At 38.5% G+C, this 22,490-nt stretch overlaps 1 protein-coding gene across 12 annotated transcripts in view; it reads left to right on the top strand.

Moving 5' to 3' along the window:
• Nucleotides 1–22,490, top strand: part of Birc6 (baculoviral IAP repeat containing 6) — a 188,573-nt gene that overhangs the window by 13,636 nt on the left and 152,447 nt on the right. For 11 of the 12 annotated variants that reach the window (XR_003734946.2, XR_005089742.1, XM_028873519.1 and 8 more), the window contains exons 2-7: nt 1,805–1,986; nt 3,434–3,571; nt 8,022–8,215; nt 11,888–11,999; nt 12,788–12,870; nt 16,815–17,195. Coding sequence is in view for 10 of the 12 variants with exons in the window: in XM_028873519.1 (XP_028729352.1) it covers nt 1,805–1,986; nt 3,434–3,571; nt 8,022–8,215; nt 11,888–11,999; nt 12,788–12,870; nt 16,815–17,195 (1,090 nt within the window). In the remaining 2 variants the exon portion in view is untranslated. Of the gene's footprint in view, nt 1–1,804; nt 1,987–3,433; nt 3,572–3,594; nt 4,215–8,021; nt 8,216–11,887; nt 12,000–12,787; nt 12,871–16,814; nt 17,196–22,490 lie in introns of those variants that run through there. The other variant, XM_037198044.1, reaches the window with a different exon arrangement.

Below are 22,490 nucleotides of genomic sequence, written 5' to 3'. Positions count from 1 at the left end.
GTTAAAGTCTCTTTGTAGCCCATGCTGGTCTCAAACTCACTGGGTAGCTAAGAATGACCTTAAACTTCTGGTCCTTTGGGGTTTATAGATGTGTATCACTCCATTTAGTTGTTTTTGTTTATCCATCCCTCTTAGTTGTATGTAGTGCTGGGGATCAAACCCAGGACTTGGTGAATGCTAGGCAGATACTCTTAACAACAGAGCCAGAGTCCAGCCCTGTTGCAGTCAGTTTTGACAGAAACAGTGGGAAGAAGAAAATCATCATAAAAAAAAAAAGAAAAAAAGAAAAAAAAAAAAAAAAAAGAAAATCATCATAGTAAGTATTGTGCAGAGACAGGGTGGTGTAACCTGATAGCATTGAATTCAAGGAACAGAAAGAAGGTGTTGGGGTTAACATTGAGTGTTTATGTCGGGTAAGTCTAAGCTGAGAGAGAGGCAGGGACAAGAACATAAATTAGGGGCAGAGGCAGGCATATCTCTGAATTTGAGGCCAGGTTTTAAGATAACCAGGGCTACAGAGATTGTATCTTTAAAAAAAGAAAGTTTGGATTGAGCTGGGGTTTTCTTTTGCTCAGTGGTACAGTGCTTACCTAGCATGTCCAAAGTTCTGTTCCCAGCATGGATAAAAAAGTTTGGACTTGATCTTAATAGGGGAGCCATTGTTTCCCAGAATCATTTGTTATAGAGACTATTCTTAACTCCAAACAATGGTTTTCACCCCTTGTCAAAATCATAAACCATTATGTGCAAGGATATACCTCTCGGCTCTTTATCTGTCCAGTTATGTTCTACGTCTGTCTTTACATTAGCACCACATTGTTTTATTTATATGCAGTTCGAAGGACCCAATCCAGCACTTGTGCATACATACTAGTCAAGCCCTGTACTACTGAGCCATGTCTCCTTCTTCAGTACCACACTGTTTTAATTACTGTAGCTGTGCAGTTTAGTCTTGTGATCATGAAGTATAATTGGACAGATAAAGAGCTGAGAGGTATATCCTTGCACATAATGGTTTATGATTTTGACAAGGGGTCAAATCCATTGTTTGGAGTTAAGAATAGTCTCTCTAACAAATGATTCTGGGAAACCTGGTTGAATTTGTGCATGCAGATCATTGTCTCCACCTCTATTCCCTCAGGGGAAAAAATAAAGAATAGTATGGTGGAAATAACTTTCCTAAAGCTCCTTTCCTCAGTTCTATTACTTTAAGGTATTTAACACATTTACTTTTTGTTTCATGTAGATGTACATAGGTCTCCCTCACTCCTCTCCACCGCCCCCCTTTGGTGTGGTGTCTCAGTCTTGTGGAATATGCCGCCTTAACTTGTGCTTCTGCCTTGGTCTCTTGTATGCTGGGATTGCTGCCATGCTTCCCTGTATGGCAGGCAGTCTCTTACAACAGCTATGTAGCTGCCAAGTTTTAATCAGTTTTCTGTTGAGACTGGCTTTATAGGTCATACTCTGGTCTGCTCTAATCATGTTTGTTTGTTTGTTTGTTTGTTTTTTGTTTTTTTTGAGACAGGGTTTCTCTGTGTAGTTTTGGTGCCTGTCCTGGATCTTGCTCTGTAGCCCAGGCTGGCCTCGAACTTACAGCGATTCGCCTGGCTCTGCCTCCTGAGTGCTGGGATTAAAGGCATGAGCCACCACTGCCCTAGCTACTAATCATGGTTTTAATAGACTTCTTTCCAGTTCAGCATCTCAATCAGAATTGTGTGTCACATTTAGTTGATATGTAAACATATATTTTTAGTAGGCTGTTGGTCTTAAAATCTTAATTGTTGAATTTTTGTTCTTTTAACAGCTAAACCGGGTGGACAGGTGAAATGTCAGTATATTTCTGCTGTGGATAAAGTTATATTTGTGGATGATTACGCAGTAGGTTGTAGGAAGGACCTTAATGGAATCTTGTTGTTAGACACTGCTCTGCAAACTCCAGTTTCAAAGCAGGATGATGTGGTTCAGCTTGAACTTCCTGTCACAGAGGTAAGTAGATACAAGTACACTCTGTACCTCTGTACAAGGTAACCTCTGACCTTTGGGTGTCAAGTGAAGTTAAGTTGTCCTTTAGGACATTGTTCCTAAGTTGTGCTTAAAGGACATTGTATAGTCCCATAAAAACAAAGACTGAATCATGAACCACACTTTTAAATACTTACCTTTCTCTGCATAATTAATTGGTGTTTGTTGAAAGAGTGCTTCAGGTGTGAACTGTTCTTAGCACAGGATAAGCAACTGTAACAAGACTCCAAAATACAGTGAATTAACAAACAAGATGCCTTATGGGTAGTAACAGCCCAGTGCTAGATATAGGGCCCTCTCTGCCAGCCTCAACACTTAGCTTAGCTGGTGAATTGTAGACAGTTGCTCCAAGTCCCGTCATTTCCAAGTCATAGGAGACTAGCCTACCACATCTTTTCTTTATCCTCACACTCCCTCTCCTCTTTTCTCTTTCACCTGTGTTGATTCTGGCTGTCTCTTCTTCTCCCTAGAACCCCTCTCTCCCCACCTTTTCCTCTCTCTTCTGCTCTTCTTCCTTTTCATCCCTTCCAAACCCTTTTCATAGTCACTTTGTTGGCCACAGTTTAGTTACGTGGCATACCAAGCTTGAGAAAGAAATTAGAAATTTTGGAGACAGCGTCTAATGTAACCTAGGCTGACTTCCAGCTTACTCTAGTCAAGAATGACTTTTAGGCCCGGCGGTCGTGGCACCTGCCTTTAGTCCCAGCACTTAGGAGGCAGAGGCAGGCGGATCTCTGTGAGTTCGAGGCCAGCCTGGTCTACAGAGTGAATCCAGGACAGGCACCAAAAGCTACACAGATAAACTCTGTCTCGAAAAACAACAACAACTACAACAACAAAACCAAAAAAAAAAAAAAAAGACTTAATTCCTGATCCATCTGCCTCCAACCTCTTAAATGCATGTGCCATCATACTTTGCTCTCTACTTAGTTTTTGTTTTGAGATAGAGGCTCATTTGTAGTCCTGGTTGCCTCTACCTCTTGAGTCCTGGGTTTATAGTTTGAGGCAACACACTGACTTTAATTTTTACTTTATGGATAGCATTGATGAGGGTTTTCATACTACTTGTTGAATGGCTTTGTGTATTGTGAGCACTTTATACTTATTGAAGAATCTTGTATTTATGTTTAAAAGTTGACTTGATGTTTCACTTTTGCTCATAGTTTCAGCATATTTATTTATTTTTGTTTAATTTATGGTAATTATTGTATTGCTATATTACCCTCAGGCTACTACACTGAATGCATTCCTTTACCTCATCTAAATGGTTAACTAGGTTTATATAAAATTAATTGTAAGGTTAAGTTTTGTTTAGTTAAAACCATCATGAATTAGCTGAAGGAAAATCTGATTGTTTTATTGTGTTTGTGTTTAATTTTTTTGTTTTGTTTTGTTTTGTTTTTATTATCAGGCACAGCAGCTCTTATCAGCATGCATAGAGAAGGTAGATGTTTCTAGTACAGAGGGTTATGATTTGTTCATCACACAGCTCAAAGATGGCTTAAAAAATACATCTCATGAGACCGCAGCAAACCATAAAGTTGCTAAGGTAAGAATTAAAATGTGTTTGGGGCTGTGATAGACTAAGCTCTGTCCTGTTGCTCTTCCTGCCCTCTTCCTCTAGAAATGTTCTAACTAGAGAGATATATGTGTACATGATAAAGTTGAGATTTCAGTGTCTTTTTTGGTCTTTGCCCGTTCATTTAGCAGAAGAAGCTTAAAGTTGCTAAGTAGCAGTCTCAGAAGCCAGTTTGGTAGGACTATTATGTTCTTGGTGGAATATTCTTCTGTGGCAAAACGAGCTTAAAGTGTAGAGAAGAAGAAAAGTCTATGACTAGCTCTGTTAAGGAGTTTGCATGCTGGAATACACTGTCGTGTCTAATTTGTGTTATGAGCCTATGATTAGAGTCCTCTGGAGACTTCTGACCTTTCAGGGTGGTACTGTGGTTAGTATTAGTTATTAGTGACTCTGTATTGTAGATTACCTTTTTTCTTAGGCCACCTCTTTCTGGAGGATACCATGGTAAGACAGTGAATGTCATGGGCAAGAGCCCATTGCTGGAACTTTACTTTTTCTTCTTTGAAATGCTTTCCTTGGTCAGAGGTGGAGTCTAGAATACCAACGTGGTACAGAAGACGTTCTGTTGTTCTCCATACCATATATTATGGAAGAAGCATCGTGAGCTGAACAGGTACAATATGCATCTGTTACAGTGAAACAGATTGCTTCTCAGTCTGGCTGAGTTGATTGATCTAGCATAGTCAACCTGGCTAGCTGGCTCTCACCCCCTGAAAAATAGCTGGTGGCCTGGTTAGTCCTGGTGAGGAAATCCCTGTGGTTGGGTCTGTGCATAGCTTCCATTTCCTGCCTGGCATCTTACATATAGATCTGTAAAGCAGTGTTGGAAAGGCTGTGGAGAAAGAGGACTCATTTTTCATTTCCTCTGCTGAGCCCTTATGTAATTTACATGTAGTTCATTCTGCTCTTGAGAGTGTTTGTAGACTTTTCCCTTTGACTTCCTTGTTTTCTTTTTCTTTGTTTTGAGGCTGGGCTTCTCTGTCATCCTGGCTGTCCTGGAACTCACTCTGTAGACCAGGCTGGCCTTGAACTCACAGAGATCCGCCTGGCTCTGCCTCCCGAGTGCTGGGATTAAAGGCGTGTGCCACCACCGCCTGGCCCATGTTACTTTTCAAGTTTCCAATTTAGTTGTTAATCTCAGAAACTTCCTCAGGACTAAGTATTGTTTTGATTAAGTACTCTTGGAGGAATGGCATGTTCAGGGTCTTTCAGGCCTTCCCTGCCCTGATGGTCTTCACGTGGGAACAGCATTAGTGTGTGTAATTTCTCCCTGTGCTTGTGCCCTGTCTCTTCCATTTATGTCTCCAGGAACCTGAGAAATTACTATGGTGTGGATTGGTGGGCCCGCACCTTTCAGAGATACTTTTATACCAGAAAGCCACTGAACACATGGCAGTTTACTAGTCCTCATGTTAGTGACCACATGGATGTTTAGTTCATTGCTGCTTTCTTAAAGTCCTTGAGAGATTGCCTCACTCCAACCCATGGGTGTCACTTGTAGTGAATGCCCATAAGTCCTTTTGGGGGGGCAAACTGTATGATTTACAATATATAGATGGAATTTTATCGTAGAACCTTTTTTCAAGTGGAAGTCAGATTTACTTGTTTTTGTTTGTTTTGTTTATTTGGTGCTAAAGACTCTTCAATAAGTAGGCTTCTCATATATTAACAGGTTAAGTTTAGAGACTAGGTAAGAGATTTTCATTCTGTTTTTTTTTTTCCCATTTGTGTGTGTGTGTGTGTGTGTGTGTGTGTGTGTGTGTGTGTGGCGTGTATGCACCCCCATGTGGAAGTCTGTGGTTGATATTAGGAATCATTTTCCATCATTCTTCCTTCCACTTTATAAATTGAAGCAGGGTTTCAGTCAGACCCAGATCTCACCCATATGATTAGTATTGCAAGCCAGCTTGCTCTGGAGATTCCTCACTGCCTCCCCAGACTGAACTCAGAGGCAGGCCCACCCAGCATGTATGTGGGCTCCTGGGGATCCAAACTCTCATGCAATGCTAGTTCCTTCACTATTGAGTCATCTCCCCCATTTGGTGGTGCTGGGAATTGAACCTAAGGCTTTGTGCACACTAGGCACGCACCCAGCCATTGAGCTGAGGTTCAGTAGTATTATGCTAGCTTGCCTAGTATGTACTGGAGTGAATGGGGACAGTTTTCATGTGATCTGGGGGTAGAATATAAAAGGTGAAATTAATATGGATTTATTTCTCTGGGAAAATATAGTTGGAATCATTACAGTGTATCCCTCACCTCTTGTGCCTTTGTTTTTACACTAGTGTAACTTGTTTAGCAATAATATTAAATAATGTTAATAGTTTTCAAAAGATTTGTTTTACCTTTTTTTTTTTTTTGAGACAGGGTCTCTCTTTGTTGCCCTGGCTCTCCTAGAATTCTCTATGTAGACCAGGATGGCCACAAATTGACAAAAGATCTGCCTGTCACTGCCTTCTGAGTGCTGAGATTAAGGGTGTGCCACATCACGCTTAGCATTATTTTTACTATTTTTTAAAATTATGAATACGCATGTGGATGTGTTCACATGAGTTTCAGTGCTCCCAAAGGTTAGAAATGTTAGATTCTGAGCCACAGGCCATTGAGCCATCTGATGTGGGTGTTGTAAATTTGTATCCATATCTCCAGCCTCAACAGTGTTAGCATTTATTGGATATTATTGCTGGTGGAGTTAAGCTGGGACTTAATATATTGGTGACCAAAAAGCTTATGCTTGGAATTGCTATATCTGGGTTTTGATGAAAACAACATAGACATAATTGTGCTAAGATGGATTAAATCATCACATATACCAGTAACTATAATTGTCCAAGTTCTTTATTAATGGAGGCTTGAGTGCCCACCTAGTGCTTAACATTGTTCATTCAAGATGAAATAGTTCTTAATTTTCGTGGACTATATCGTATTGTATTTTCTTTTGTGGAGGAGAGGGTTTTGAGAGACAGTCTCATTTTGTAGCGTAGGCTAGCCTGGAATTCATATACCTCATGGAACTCAGGGCGATCCTCCTGCCTCAGTCTTGTAAGTGCTGGAATAATAGGTATGTTCCACCACCTTTAGTTGTTACTATTTTGTTCTAAGTTGTCTTTTTCAGCGTAGTTGGGAGTTTCAGTAATTTTCTTTTATGTGGTGCTTGGAATTGAACCTGGGACCTTGTTTATGCTGGGCAAGTGCTTGGCCATTGCACTCATACAAACATTTTTATTTTGAAAAACATTAAATAGGGCTGGAGAGATGGCTCAACAGTTAAGAGCACTGACTGTTCGTCTAGAGGTCTTGAGTTCAATTCCCAGTAACTACATGGTGGCTCACAACCATCTGTAATGAGATCTGGTGCCCTCTTCTGACTTGCAAGCACACATGCAAGCAGAACACTGTGTACATAATAAATAAATCTTTAAAAACAAAAACAAAATTAAATAAAAAATTCAACATGCTGAGTATGGTGACATTATCTTAATCCTGGCACTTGGGAGGCAGAGGGAGGTGGATCTCTGTGAGTTCTTGGCCAGCCTTTGTCTATATAGTGAGTTAGGACAGGGCTTTTGTAGAGAGAGACTGTCAAAAAAACAAAAACAAAAACCTAACAAAACAAAACACACACACACAAGAAAAACCAAAGCAAACATTAATATTTATGAGATGCAGTGTGATATTTTGATATATGCATACATTGTAGAGAGATTAAATAAAATGAAATGTTATATCTCTACCACCTTACAGTTATTATTTCTTCCTGGTGAGAATATTAAAATCAACAGTAGGTTGTTGTCCGTGGCCAGCATACTGTGTATAGCATTAGTGAAAAAACAGGTTGCCAAATAGATGATCACCAGCTAGTCCATCACATCTATGCTTCCTGCTGCTTTGTACCCTTTGACCAGCATCCCCATACTCTTTTCTTTGCCAAGCATCTTTTTTTTTTCAACCCCCATACTATTTGTATCAGCTCTAGTAACTGTCATTTTACTCTTTGGTTTGATGGGTTAGAGTATAAATTTTGCATGTAAGTGATCATTTATATTTGTCTTCTTGTTCCAGGCCTATTGCAATTAAATTTGCAATTTAATGTACTTTTATCCATGTTGTCATGAATGATGGAGTTGCCATCTTTTAAAAAGCTTTGCAATTCTGCATGCACTTGTGCACACATTCACATGCCATAGTTTTATCTATTCATCTAGTGATAGAGATTTGGCTTACTACTCTGTACTGTGGTATTTTTAAATCAAAGATTTAGGTTTTGACTTAATGGCAAATTCTTGCTGTAAACAATAAACTGATGGTTTAATTGACATTAGGGATACATAGCTCTTTAATTGATCAGGTCAGGGTAAGAGTTTGGTTAAGACTATGAAGAAGTATCTCTCTCTTTGCTCATATTTCTGTTTTCTTCCAGTGGGCCACAGTTACATTTCATCTTCCTCATCATGTATTGAAGTCTATTGCCAGTGCCATTGTAAATGAACTTAAGAAAATAAATCAAAATGTTGCTGCCTTACCTGTGGCGTCCTCGGTAATGGACAGATTGTCTTACCTCTTACCCAGTGCACGTCCAGAACTTGGCGTGGGGCCAGGCCGCTCTGTAGACAGGTAGGACCCTTGCTCTGCGGGGTATACTGAGATTGAATTCCTACATTTAGGGTTAATCAAAAAGTACTGCAAATCTGGTTATGATTAGCATATTCTAAAAAGTAGATTTTCATTTATGCATAAATGTTGTGGTGAGCTGATTGCTGCCGTTGAATATATCCTTTATTCTCTAAGAGTATCTGTAAGGGGATTCCAAGACTGTATTTTGAAGATTCCAATGCTGAGGAAATTTTAAGCAATTATAATTGTTGGGTGTGTAATATTTTGTCAGTGATGAAATTTATTAGCTTTTGAGATGAATTCTGACAAATACTGTATAGAAATGTGAGTGTAAATAAAATTGCTTGCTGTTTTCATAAAGGAGGAATGGGGTGATATGCTCAAATACATTGTAATTATCTGTGAAGTTCTCAATGAAAAACATTCTAAAAAAGTTCTTTGAAGGGGTATGGGGGAGTAGGTATGATTAAAATACATTATAGCCCGGCAGTCGTGGCTTACGCCTTTAATTCCAGCACTGAGGCAGAGCCAGGTGGATCTCTGTGAGTTCGAGGCCAGCCTGGGCTATAGAGTGAGTTCCAGGAAAGGCGCAAAGGTACACAAAGAAACCCTGTCTTGAAAAACAAAAAAAAAAAAAAAAAAAAAACAAACAAACAAAAAAAAAAAAACCAAAAAGAAAAAAACAAACAAACAGAATTATAGTCACCTATGAAGTTCTCAAAGAAAAAAGAAACTGGCTCTCCCATTTACTGGAGTAATTTCCTTAAAATCTTGATGCTGTTTGACCTAGATTTAAACAGTACTGTGAAAATCATACCTTTATCATCATTTTTTTCAGATTTATTGAGTACCTGTTTTTTGTAAAACTAAAGCTTATAATGTATTTGGTAAAATCTTGATAAGTTATTTGATGTTAAAAGTACTAAAGTTTATTAATGTTAAAATGGAATTTAGGCGGCGGGGTGGTGGTGGCACACGCCTTTAATCCCAGCACTGGGGAGGCAGAGCCAGGTGGATCTCTGTGAGTTCGAGGCCAGCCTGGGCTACCAAGTGAGTTCCAGGAAAGGCACAAACTACATAGAGAAACCCTGTCTCGAAAAAAAAAAAAACAAAAACAACAACAACAAAAAGTGGAATTTAAAGCCTGATAGCTTTGATTGGATATTCACATTTTCTGTCTTATATATAACATTTTGATTTTCATATTTCCATTGAGTGAGTCACTTTCTATGCACTTTCCTGAAGTACATTTATAAATAGTATGTGGTGATGCGAGCAAGTACAATACTGAATTAATTCATTTTAAGTATGGCTCTTATATTCATAGTATGTAGCACTTTATCCTTTACATCGTTCATTTGCCCTGTTTTTGTTTAGAGATTTTATGACAGACACAATTTCTCTTAATTACATTAGCGAGTGGTAAGGATTTTTATATGCTAGAGGAATGTTTGTTGTCTCTGTCTTTTGGACAGAGTATGCCACTCCTGAATATCAGGTGCTGAATGCTATGGCTGTCATTAAAATATTCTTGAATCCTATTTGTAAGTGGAACAAAGAAAGAGAAGCTTGTGATTAGAGCAAGTGTTGTCTGAGCAGTGCAGATCTGGGGATATTATCGACCCCTCAGAGCTATTTTGCAGTTACAGTGCTTTCTAAAGAAGCTACTGCATACTGTGATAAGTGTTGTATTTTAGGAAATGAGATCATGAGATAGGATTTTTGTTTTGTTTTAGTTACTTGTGACAAGAAGTAACTTAAGGGCTTATTTTGGCTCAGTTTGAGGCTAGAGTTCATCATGGGGGCAAGGCATGGGCAGGATATTGTATGTAGTCAGGAATCAGAGCAATTAATGCTTGTGCTCACCTTATTTTCTCCTTTTTATTCATCCTGAACCCCAGGTATAGGATAGTGCTTCTCAAATTAAGGGTTGATTTTCCCCTCTTCAGTCAACTTCTGGAAATGCTCGTAAAGACATGGCCAAAGGATGTGTCACCTAGGTGGTTCCAAATCCAGCCATATGTTCTTTCTAGGTGTGCCAAAATGTTAACAAATACTAATTTGATGGAGTCTTGAAGTTATTTCATTAATAATGAATCTACAAAGACTTTGGTGGACCTAGTGAGTTGAGGTTAGCCTGGGCTACATAAGATACTTTCTCAACTTCCCTTCTCTTAAATAGATGTATAGAACCTATACATGACACTTTCTAACCTTCAAAATTATTTAAAAAAAAAAAAAAAAGAAACATTTATTAGTGTACTTTAAGGGGCTGCGTCCTGGGTTGTAACAGAACTGCTATCCGATAAATTTTCCTTTTTACTTTGTTTCTGGGAGCTGAGCTCAGAGTCCTGTGCTTCCTGTGCATTGCTGGGGATTGGATCCAAGGGCTCAATGCATTCTAGGCAACTGCTTCAAGTGCTAATATTGATGCCCCTCCTTCTGGCACACACTCTTAAAAGTCACAATGCAATTCTGAGTAACTTAGAGCAATGTCGTTGAACACTATGTATGAATTAGTTTTGGAGAACTATCCAGAAATTTGTTTTTTCTGGTCTGTTTTTCATGATTCCCCTCATCTCCGTCTTTCAGTTACAGCTGTAAGCGCAAGAGGAAGCTTTGCCCTTAGTCCTTTCTTACTTGAAGTCTCTTGGACTTCAGTTTGTTATTGTCCTTTAAATACTCACTGATACCTTGAGTTATAGCTTGACTCTGCTTAAAGTGATGCATTCTACTATGAAAGTGTGAAGATTTTATTGTTTTGTTTTCTAGATAGTCTAGTTAAGGTCATCTTCCACCTCATGATGCTCTTGCCTCAGGTTCTGAGTGCCAGGCTTATAAAGACTTCATTATGGTTTTTAAAATTTGCATTATGGTTTTTGAAATTTGCTAGAGTTTCTGGCCTTAGTGTGGTATACACCTTTGATCCCGCAGGCAGAGGCTGGCTGAGTCTGCATAGTGAGTTCCAGGACAGCCAGGGCTGCACAGTTGAGACCTGTCTTAAGCAATACCAAACTAAATTAAAATTTGCTAGAGTATGTAGCTCCCCTGGAGCAAGATTTTCCTAGAGAAAGGACAAAAAACTGATTTCTAGTTAAAAAAAAAAGCAACAACTAAAATACAAGCACTGGTTAAATGCTTAGTGTAGCAGAGAGAGGGGCCCACTGTCAGCTGGCTTGTGGCCTGAGGAAAAGGTGCAGGGGTCTCTTGCCAGTCTCCTCATTTCCTCTGGGCTAATTGGTAGTTATTCACTATTAGTTAACTTAATCTACCTGTGGAATTATTTGGTTGCTGTAGCCATTAACCAGCTTTTCTTTTTCTTTACAATTTGTAAGGTAACGTGTTGAAAATAAAAATTTGAACATAATCATTCCCACTTTTTCTTTTCTTTTCTTTCTTTTTTTGGTTGTTTGGTTTTTCGAGAGAGTGTTTCTCTTTGTAGCTCTGGCTATCCTGGATCTCTTTGTAGACTAAGCTGGCTTTGAATTCACTGAGATCCACCTGCCTCAGCCTTCTGAGTGCTGTGATTAAAGGCATGCGCCCCCACCGTTCCACTTCTTTCCCACTTGATTTTGATATTTCAGTAATTTTCTTTTCTGCAGCATTAAAAAATAAGAGTTTCCCTTTGGTTTGATGCCTTGCTCCAGTTATATGCTGTTTGTTTACTTTTAGGGCATTGATGTATAGTGAGGCTAACAGAAGGGAGACATTCACCTCATGGCCTCATGTTGGCTATAGGTGGGCACAGCCAGATCCCATGGCTCAAGCTGGATTTTATCACCAGGTAAAGTGTACTAGTACAGCTTTCAGTAAGCCTAGCATTTTCCTTTTAAAAGTGTTTTGTGTAATCTAGCTATATGCTTGTTTATATATGTGCTTGTGAGTTTTGTTTGCCACATACTTGGTTGTGATGCCAGTCCTATGTCCTACATTGGAAATTTAGTGGGCAAATAATTAATGAGTTATTTAATAGTTATCTTTCAGTTTAGGTACATTTGCTTTTTTTTTTTTTGCTATCAAGTTCATGTGGTCTTTAAATATCAGTTTTGGGAAATGTTCTCCTTGGATATTTGATTATTTTCAGTGTTTGACTTCTGCTTTTATAAACTAGTAGTAGGTTCTTGAGGTAATGTAATAAATAATTTTACAAGGCAGAAGTAGTGGTATACACCTGAAATGCTATCACTTGGGAGACTTGGGGAAGGGATTGTGAGTTGCTGACCAGCCAGAAACATGCAGTGAAACACTGCATTTAATTATTTATATATTTACTTTTGAGACAAGGCCTCACTATGTTGCCCTCATTGGCCTGCAAATTTATTGAACACTTATTTATGTATGAGCAGAGTAGTACTATAAATTTTTTTTCTTAGAAAATTATACTTGAAATTGGGAACTTTTTGAAGAGTTATTATTGAAAAGCCGTTTTAATAATGATTGGTCCTTCCCTTTCTCTCTTTTGCCCTTCCATACCTTTTTCCTTCTTCGCTTCCTGTTTCTCTTTTCTCCTTTTCTTCCCTTCTGTACCTGCCTGCTTTCTTGCTCTCTCCTCCATTTTAACATATTTTGCAGCCTGCCTCATCTGGAGATGATAGAGCCATGTGCTTTACTTGTAGTGTATGTCTTGTCTGTTGGGAGCCTACGGATGAACCTTGGTGAGTATTGAGTATTCTGGGCATAGTAGGCTAAATTAGTATTATAGTGCTTCTAAAGTTTACTTTTCTGATCTTGATATAATCTTCTTGTCTTTTTGCTCTGTGTTATTGTCACTGTCCTAAGAGAGTGAGATTGTCTGTCTATATTCTGTCACAAGACTTTCCAAAATCTGCATGGGCAAAGTTCCAAAAAATTGAACTAGGTTCTCACCAGACCAGAGAGGCTGTGTTAAACCAACCCTAGCACTAGTTCAGCAGTGTAGTTCTGACCATTGAAGAAAGGCGAACAGAGACTCAATCGAGAAGAGGTACTTAAAATACACAGTTCTAATTTTAAGTAATCCCCTCCCCCTCCCGTGACTGGAGAAACAGCCGTGGAATTCAGTTGTTGAACTCAGGTCTTAAGGCTAGAGTTGTGTGTTTTTGTTTTTTCTTTCTTTCTTTCTTTCCTTCTTTCTTTCCTTCCTTCCTTCCTTCCTTCCTTCCTTCCTTCCTTCCTTCCTTCCTTCCTCCCTTCCTCCCTTCCCTCCTCCCTCCCCTCCCTCCTCTCCTCCCTCCCTTCCTCCCTTCTTTCTTTCTTTCTTTCTTTCTTTTTTTAAATAAATGGTCTCACCATATAACTCTGATTGGCCTGGAACTTGATATGTAGCTCAGGCAGCCCTAGAACTCTCATGGGTCTGGTGTGATTCAAGGTATGCAATGCCATGCTCCATGCCGGGCAAAGATTTATTTTTAACTTTTACATATATGTGTGTTGTCTGTGTGTATGAGTCCACATGTGTGGATGCCCACGGAGTCTACAAGAAGATGTTGGATCCTCTGGAGCTGGGGAGTTATAGGTAGTTGTGACCTGTGAGATGTGGGTGCTGGGATCCCAGCTTGTATCTTTGCAAGAGTAGCAAGTACACTTAACCACTGAACTGCCTCTCCAGGTTTTTTTGTTGTTTGTTTTTAAACCAGGGTCTCACCATGTAGTTGTCTTGGTTGGTCTGGAGCTTGTATTATTGATCTGGCAGGTTGTAAACTGATGGATCCTCATTACTCTGCCTCCCCAGTGTGTGGATTCACTGTCAGGCACTGCCAAACCGTACTCTGTTATACATTACTTCATTTTTTTCCCCTCTTTTTTTTTTAAATTTTATTTTACAATACCATTCAGTTCTACATGTCAGCCACAGGTTCCCCTATTCTCCCCCCTCCCACACTACTTCATTTTAAAATGAAGAAAATAAAAGTTTTCCAAGGGTGCATGTCCAGTAAGGGATAGAAAATTTGGTTTTCAGATATTTCACTTAGTTTGTACTACAAGTTTGGTTTTGAAGTTTCATGTAAGCTGATAAGCTGACATGAATGCAATGATCATTCGAAAACAAACTATCATTTAATGTACACCTGAAAAATTAAACAATGATATTATAGTACGTAATGCATGCTTTAAAATTTTTTTTAGTTTTTAGTTTATATGTATGTTTGTGTATGTACCCATATGTATATGAGGGTGTCTTCGGAGGCCAGAAAAGGCATAAGATCCCTGAAGGTGGAGTTACAGGAGGTTGTGAGGTGCCTGCTATGAGTGATGGGAATGAACTCAGATTCTCTGTGAGAGCAGCTAGTACTGTTAGCCATGGAATTGTATCTCTGACCCCAAAACACACGCAAACACATTAAGAATGCACATATGTATTTGAGACAGGGTCTCACGCAGCCCAAGCTTGTCTGGAACTCACAATGCAGCAGAGGTTGGTTTCACTCCTCCCCCCCTCTTTTGAGATAGGTTTTCACTGTGTAGCTTTGGCTCACTGTATAGACCAAACTGACTTAGAACTGAAAAAGATCCACCTGCCTCTGCCTCTCTGTTGTGCTGAGATTAAAGTTGTGTGCCCACTTGCACACATCAAATTTTTGATCCTCCTGCCACCATGTGTTATGTTCACAGGAATATGCCACCTCAGTCAAAACTGTCTCTTTTGAAAATGGAGTCAATCCTAAAGTGAGCCCAGGCTGCACATCAGCTCACTGTGTAACCAGGCTGGGCTCACACTCATGCCAATTATCCTCCTCAGCTTCCCTGAGGGCTGGAATTACAATTGTGAACCACAGTGGTCAGCATGGATGGTACCTGTAGTCATAACTTTTTGTGTTGGGGAAGCAGATTCAAATTTTCAGCTTGGGCAGCTAAGTGCCATCTTTTCTTGATATGCTAGGAGATTTGGAATGTACCAGAATACGGGATTTCAAAAACTCTTAAGAATTTGGTAGTCTGATATTCGGAGTTCACTGCTCTTAAGTGAATAGGCGAGATTGCTGAGCATGGGAGCTTTCCAAATCTTTGAAGAGAGAAAAGGGGCAATTTAAAGGGGAAAACAAGACCTTGATAATTTACTTGTGGGAGCTGAGTTTGTAGGGAGGTCGAATTCTTCAAGAAATAAAAATGGGTATTCTCTACTTCCTGTTGGTTCTGCTTTTACTTCTCGACACTAAGGAGTTAATTCCTTTTGTATGTTTGGTGTTGTGACAAGTTTGGCTATTGCATTAAAAACTGGAAAATTCTAAATGCCAATCAAGAGTTCAGTGGCTTCTGGAAGGCAGAGGCAGGTGGGTCTTTTATGACTCTGGTGCCATCTATGGCTGCATACTGAGACTATGATTTTCTTTTTTTAAAAAAAAGTTCTATAGCCAATATAATATGACAAATTCATGATAGATGAGCAGTGGAGAATTAGAAGAACTTGATAATATTCTCTAGTGATCACTGTCGGTAATGTTGTGTATGTTCTTGTTTCCTGAAAGGTGCTGCAGAGTGGCTCACTCAGTGCCGCTAATGATTTCAAACTGTTTGAAGCAATAAACCCTGTTTTTTTTCTTAGTGTACATAAATGAATAAAAACATTTTAGGACTATACTAGTTAAAATCTTAATGTTTATCTGGAAGGTCGGATAAAAGATTCCTAGGATTAGCTATAACTGCTTAGCTTTTACTTTTATTTTACACAATCAAATGTGACTATAAATACTTAGTTAAAAAGTTAAACCTGAGGTAAGAAGAGAAAAAAGGCACTAGAACTTAGCGGGGAGAGAATGTAGCTCAAATATGTCCTTTGTGGTTTAAAGCAAAAGGGTTTATGAAAGAAATCCGAGCATTACAAATGGCCCAGGATGTCATTATAGTAAACAGCAGGTGCAATGTGAAAAGAAATATGTCTTTTCAGAAGAACAATGTGTTTCATGGGCGAAATTTTATTTTTCTTTGTGAGTAAGGAAACAAAGTTTTTCATCTTTGGTAGTAGGAACCTGTCCTCAAGTACTGCTTTGAAATTACAAGTAGAAAAATTATACAAGGAAACACACAACAGAAAGCCAAAAAGAGCCGGGCGGTGGTGGTGCACACCTTTATTCCCAGCACTCGGGAGGCAGAGCTAGGTGGATCTTTGTGAGTTCGAGGCCAGCCTGGTCTATAGAGTGAGATCCAGGAAAGGCGCAAAGCTACCCAGAGAAAACAAAAAACAAAAAACAAACAGACAACAACAGAAAACCAAAAAGAAACATAGAAGAGTTAGGAAGTTGGGCAAATTATTTGTCATGAATTGCATTTTAGTACTGATTTCACACTTGCAGTCAGTTAAAGTGAGTAAAACTGCTAAGAATAAGCACTTAGAATATAGACTGCGTAAATACTGAATGATTGAATGAAATTTAGTGAACTTTTAAAGCTAAGTTCAGTTGAGGGGTGGAAGTACAGCTGAGTGGTAGAGTACTTGTTCAGCATGCTCGAATCCTTGTGTTTCATTCCAGTACTTCTATTTGCCACCCGGTCCTCTCCATCCAGCCAAACGAGAACGTGGTGATTTAGTAGAACTAAGACTTTTTAAATGTATGCATAAAGAAGGCAGTCTTTGAGTTTCTGCTTTGCTCTTCAGTAAACTTTCCCTTTTCACTCTGTAAAGGTCTGAACACGAGAGACATTCCCCCAACTGCCCCTTTGTGAAAGGCGAGCACACCCAGAATGTCCCCTTGTCGGTCACGCTGGCCACGAGCCCTGCGCAGCTTCCTTCTGCAGACGGAGCTGACAGAATATCTTGCTTTGGGTCGGGGAGCTGTCCGCAGTTTCTAGCTGCTGCCACCAAACGTGGGAAGATCTGCGTATGGGATGTCTCCAAACTCATGAAGGTGCACTTGAAGTTTGAAATTAATGCCTACGATCCAGCAATTGTACAACTGATTCTATTAGGAGACCCAAGCTCAGGAGTTGATTCAAGGAGACCGACTTTGGCATGGCTAGAGGACTCCTCTAGTTGCTCAGACATACCTAAACTGGAAGGAGACAGGTATGTGGTTTTGTTTCAGTGGTATTTTTAGTAGTACATATTTTCTTTTTCTAAATTTCATTTTCTACATTAGTTAATGAGATAGCAAAAAAAAAAAAATAGGTCAAATGTTAGAAAACAAAATATTCTGTTTGGCTGGAAATCTGAAAGCAATGTAAATCTTAGAAGTTTTCATTCAGAATACCACAGGTTAGTTAGATCTGGTGGCTTTAACAGGACTTTTATGAGTTGTATGCCTGTCTGAACCATAGAGTGAGAATTTTGTCTCATAATACCAAAAAACAAAAACAAAAACCACACACAAAAAGGAAATGACACTGTGTAATATACAGTTTTTCTCCAAATTACATTTTCTTTTATGTTTTATAACTAGAGACCCACAGGAGTTGGTAGATATACTGGCAAGTAACTAAGAATAAATAGACGATAATGAAAAACAGTGCTGAACAGCTAGCAAATACTAGCAGTCACTGTTTATACTGTAGAGGCTAAAATACATTTAATAAATTATTCATTATGTAGTTCTGAAGCTACTTTGTAGATCCATTTTTTGTGCAATAATATCAAACTGTAAGTCTTGAAATAGGAAATCTCAGTCCTGTCAGTTAGCAGTAATTGCCACATTAAAAACTGAAATCTAGGGATTGTAGCTCACCTTTAAAGTGCATGTGTAGCATCTGTCTTCAGTATCCAAACAAAGACAGAACAAAAAATAAAACAAAAAGTTGAAATATTGAAATTACGCCAGTGGATTAGGATTTGTAATTTTACTTTTTACCATATAGTCCCATAGAATAGGTGTACCAAATGATTCTGATTTCTCTATTCTTTTATCCCTTAAGTTGTGGAAGTGGATTTCACTAATGAGTAGCAAAGTGACTTCAGATGAGGCAATAGGCTCTAATTGTTTGGAATAGTGTACTAGTAGTAAGGGAGAAATGCCTGGCTGTTTTTTGTCCTGCTTTCCTCCCCAGAGCTGGAGTGCAGCCTACACAGAGATTGAGGAACTGTAATTGTCTCCCTTTGGTAGATTCTTGGTTTTTGTGACTGTATCTCTGATCTATAGGATTGGGGAGGAGAGTTAAGGAAACCCTCTTGTTTTCTAAGAGTCTCCACTTGACTTTGAATTGGGCCAATATCACATGGCTCTGTTTCATTCACATAGATAGAATGAAGGATGTAGCCATTCAGTGTGTGATAAATCGTAGCAGCTATTCCTGTTAAGACTTGTCAGTGGTGATGTGAAATGGAGTATCTTTAACTGTATACACTGAGAGTATCTGCCTTTTACCCCTGGGTGTCCAGTGTTACTGATGTGATCGATGTTAGACTGCAGTCCATGTCCTTTGTTTTTGAGACAGGATTTTATTGTGCATTACTGGTTGGTCTGGTTTTTGTGATGTAGACCATGCTAGCCTCAAACCCACAGATGCTTGTGCTTCTGCCTTAGTGTTGGGATTAAAGGTGTGCTACTACACCCTTGAATGTGTTTTTATTAAGTAATACTGACTTTTGTTAAATGAAAATTATGGAGTTGACAGTTCACAACATACAAATTGGGAAGTTTGTGTAGTTTATCTTGGTAATAGCATTGGACTGGCAGATAAAGGAATTGGACCTGAGATCTGGTATAGACGGAATTAAAACTTGAGGTTATTTTCTGTTACTATAAATCTGTTGAGATTTTGAAGGGCAAGCAGTTTAACTCTTGTCTGAGTTTTTATTAACGTATTTGCTAATAGCACTAGAACTAAGAATGCTTGATTTTTGTCATTTTATTAAGGGATTTAGTGGGTAATTATGGAAGATCGTGAAATTGGCTTGTCATTTTTAAACCCTGCTTTTCAATTAGAACTTTGTTTTACATTTTGAATTTGTGGATTAAAAGTTTCATCATAGTAGGCTTCTAGGATTACCACATTCCTCTTCTGGAAAAATGTACCTTTCATATGTATATATATCTAGACTAGATATATGTACTCTTCTGTTATTTCCAGCAGAAATATCCCATAGTATTACATAGTTAATGACAGAAACTTCAGATACATCTAGGGTTGGTTGAATCAGAACACAAAGGTGAAATACTTATAAGAAATGGCAGGGCCGGGCTGTGGTGGTGCATGCTTTTAATTAATCCCAGCACTTTGAGAAGCAGAGTCAGACTGATCTCTGAGTTCGAGGCTAGCTTGGTCTATAGAGCTGGTTCTAGGGCAGCCAAGACCATGCAGAGAAACCTTGTCAGGGGAAAAAAAAAGAAAGATGACAGGTGGGACCCCGTTCTGTTGTATATACAGTGCTTAACTCTACAAAAAGAGCAAAGAAAAGTTTAATCTCCAGTCTCACTCTCTTCCACAAAACGGTGGAGAGGAGTTAAGGGGGAGACGACAAAGAAACAGCAAGCATTATGGTGTATTCCTGAATCCCAGCATGGGGGAGGTTGAAGCAGGAGAATTGCCAGCCTGGGTTACAGAATTGATAACCCATCTTAAGACAAAACAAAACCCAGCATTGATGTGTCATCTCTGATCTTGACTTCTGTTACTCTGCTGTCCCAGAGGTAACTGAGTCTGGCTGGATTACTAGTGAATATTTTGTGGCACAAAATATAATATAGTTATCTACAAATATCAAAAGTGGGTTTCATTAGCTTTAAGAACAACATAGTAATTTTGAGATTAAATTTGAATTTAAAGTTATTAAGAATATAATTTGTTTAGGAATTACTTTTAATTATTTCTTATAAAACATTTGACATAATTCTCAATTTATTCAATAAAGAAGATTTGACAACATACTTAATTTAAATAAAGTAACATGTTTCTCTAGGTGCTGTACTTGTCATATATATTTCCTTTTTGAGATAGGATCTTATGCATATTATAGGTTGGCTCTGAACTTTTGATCTTCCTCCCTCTGCCTCCCAAGTGCTGAGATGACAAGAGATTCACTACTATGCCTGGCTTTGTTGTGTATTTTGTTGAGTTGACAAATATGTTCTGAATTTCATTTTTGAGGTTACTATGACATTGGTAAAACACATGATACTTGATTAGTTTTTTTTTTTAATATAGTATTAGCTAAATTTTGTTACTTGCCTGTGATTTATATTGTATGTTTGTTACTATGTAGGTTTTATATTATGTAAATACTGTATAGTACAGGAGTAAATATATTTATTGTAGAAAAGTTGGCAAAGGCAGGAATGAGAATAAAAGGGAACACACAGAACCTGTGATCCATATTGTCTAGTTATGGGAATGTTTATTTGTGTCTTACATTTTTAAAGCATATGTTGGATCAGTTTATTTGTTTTAGAATTTAAGATTGATTTATTATGTACACAGTATTTTGTCTGCATGTATGTCTGCCTGCCAGAAGAGGGCGCCAGATCTCATAAATGGTTATGAGCCACCATGTGGTTGCTTGAAATGAACTTAAGACCTCTGGAAGAGCAGCCAGTGCTCTTAACCTCTGAGCCATCTCTCCAGCCCCATTTTAGAATTCCTACTATAAAGTATTTTAGGGATAGAATATTTTTGAAGACTTTTAGACCTCTGTAAATGTCCAGACTGCTGAATTCTTTCTTTAAAAATACTGTATTTTATCTTTTATCTTAGTAAAGCTGGGTAATGCTTAGTTAATACTAAAAAGTCCTTTGGTAGTTGAAACCCAGTGTGTTCTTGCTTTAGATTTGCTTATTCTAGCTCCCAAGTACAGCATGTTTCTTAGAATTTAGTTGTTTAGGTGTCTTCTTGTGACTAGGATTTCAATTCTTGTCGCTAATTAGCAGACGATCCTAAGCTTGTTTTACACTCTTTTTATTATTTGAAACTATAGTGAGTTGGGAGTGGGATCTGGTGATACTGCTCAGTGATAGAGTATTGTCCAGCATTCAGGAGACTCAACACTGAACAACAAAAGTTAACAATAACAGAAAAGCTAATCATGTGAATTGAATTGGCTCCATTTATCTATTAATACCACTTACAAAAAACTGAAGGCACAAAAAAAAAAAAAAAAACCAACAAAAAACCTTTCAAAAATTTACACATTGCCTTGGAATTCCTTTTTCTTTCTTTCTTTCTTTTTTTTTTCCCTAAGAGGGGTTGGGATAATTTATAGACAAAGCCCCACTGTCTTCCCAGACGATCCTGGACGCTTTGGGCAAAAGTCCTTTTGCCTCAGCATCTCAGGTAGCTGGAAAGAGAGGTGTGTACTTGATATTTTCCCAACAATCTTAAGTGGAAAGTATCATTTATATGTGAGATAGCATTAGTAAATGGCTAGGCACTGTGGATTCAGTACAGTGTATTATTGAAGAAAAGAATTGCCTCAAGATAAAAAGGTACTGGTGATATGTTATGTTGGTCAGTAGGGTGCAGAAATTGGCTGTTACATCTGAGGATATGAATAAAGGTTGATGCAAAGAGGGGAACCGACAGTTTCTTGGCCACCTGAGAGAAAGGCCAAGTTCAGACAATTGTCTCGTCTTTAGTCCTGTTTTTTGATTGTGACACTTAATCCTGGATGTCTCACAGAATGAACACACAAAAAGCACAGGCTAAAAACAGAATGGCTGTTGGTGTGAATACACGTATAATATACTACATAAACATGTATATAGCTGTTTTTGGTTTTAAAGTAATGGTATTGAATTCATTGACAATAGTTGTTAATGTTTTACTACTACAAGTTCAAGTTTCACTAGCTGCCATTCTCATAAGTTATCTCCAGTCAGAGTTTCACCTACCTACAAATGTTGGATATTTTAAGGCTTCCTTCCACACAAAATTCTTCATTGTAGACATTCATTTCATGATTTATAATTGTTTATCAGTGATGTATCAAAATTATTTATATCACATCTTTTTTAGCAGTTTGTATATTGCTTGTGTTTGATCCATACTGGTTATAATACTGCTTTCTATCACTAGGGTTATAGCTCAGTATTTTGTTGTTATTGTTTTGTGTTTTTTTTTTTTTTTAATGTTTTAAACATTTTATTTTAGGTATGTGAGTGTTTGCCTGAATGTATGTATGTGCACCATGTGCATGTCTGGTGCCCATGGAGGTCAGAAGAAGGGATCAGAGCCCTCAGAAAACTGAACCACCATGTATGTGGGTGCTGGGAACTGAACCTGAATTCTCTCTTAAGAGCAGCATGTGCTCTTAACCGATGAGTCATCTCTCCAGCCCCTGGCACAGAGTTAACAGTCCTTGAGTAGAACACATAGGGCTCTAAGTTTGATCCTCAGCACTGCCCCTTCTGAAGCACAAGAGACAAGCCACACACAG

The sequence above is a fragment of the Peromyscus leucopus genome, chromosome 22, assembly GCF_004664715.2.
Source record: "Peromyscus leucopus breed LL Stock chromosome 22, UCI_PerLeu_2.1, whole genome shotgun sequence".
Taxonomy (NCBI): domain Eukaryota; kingdom Metazoa; phylum Chordata; class Mammalia; order Rodentia; family Cricetidae; genus Peromyscus; species Peromyscus leucopus.
Note: the sequence above shows the minus strand (reverse complement) of the source record. Positions and strands in the feature narration are given on the sequence as shown.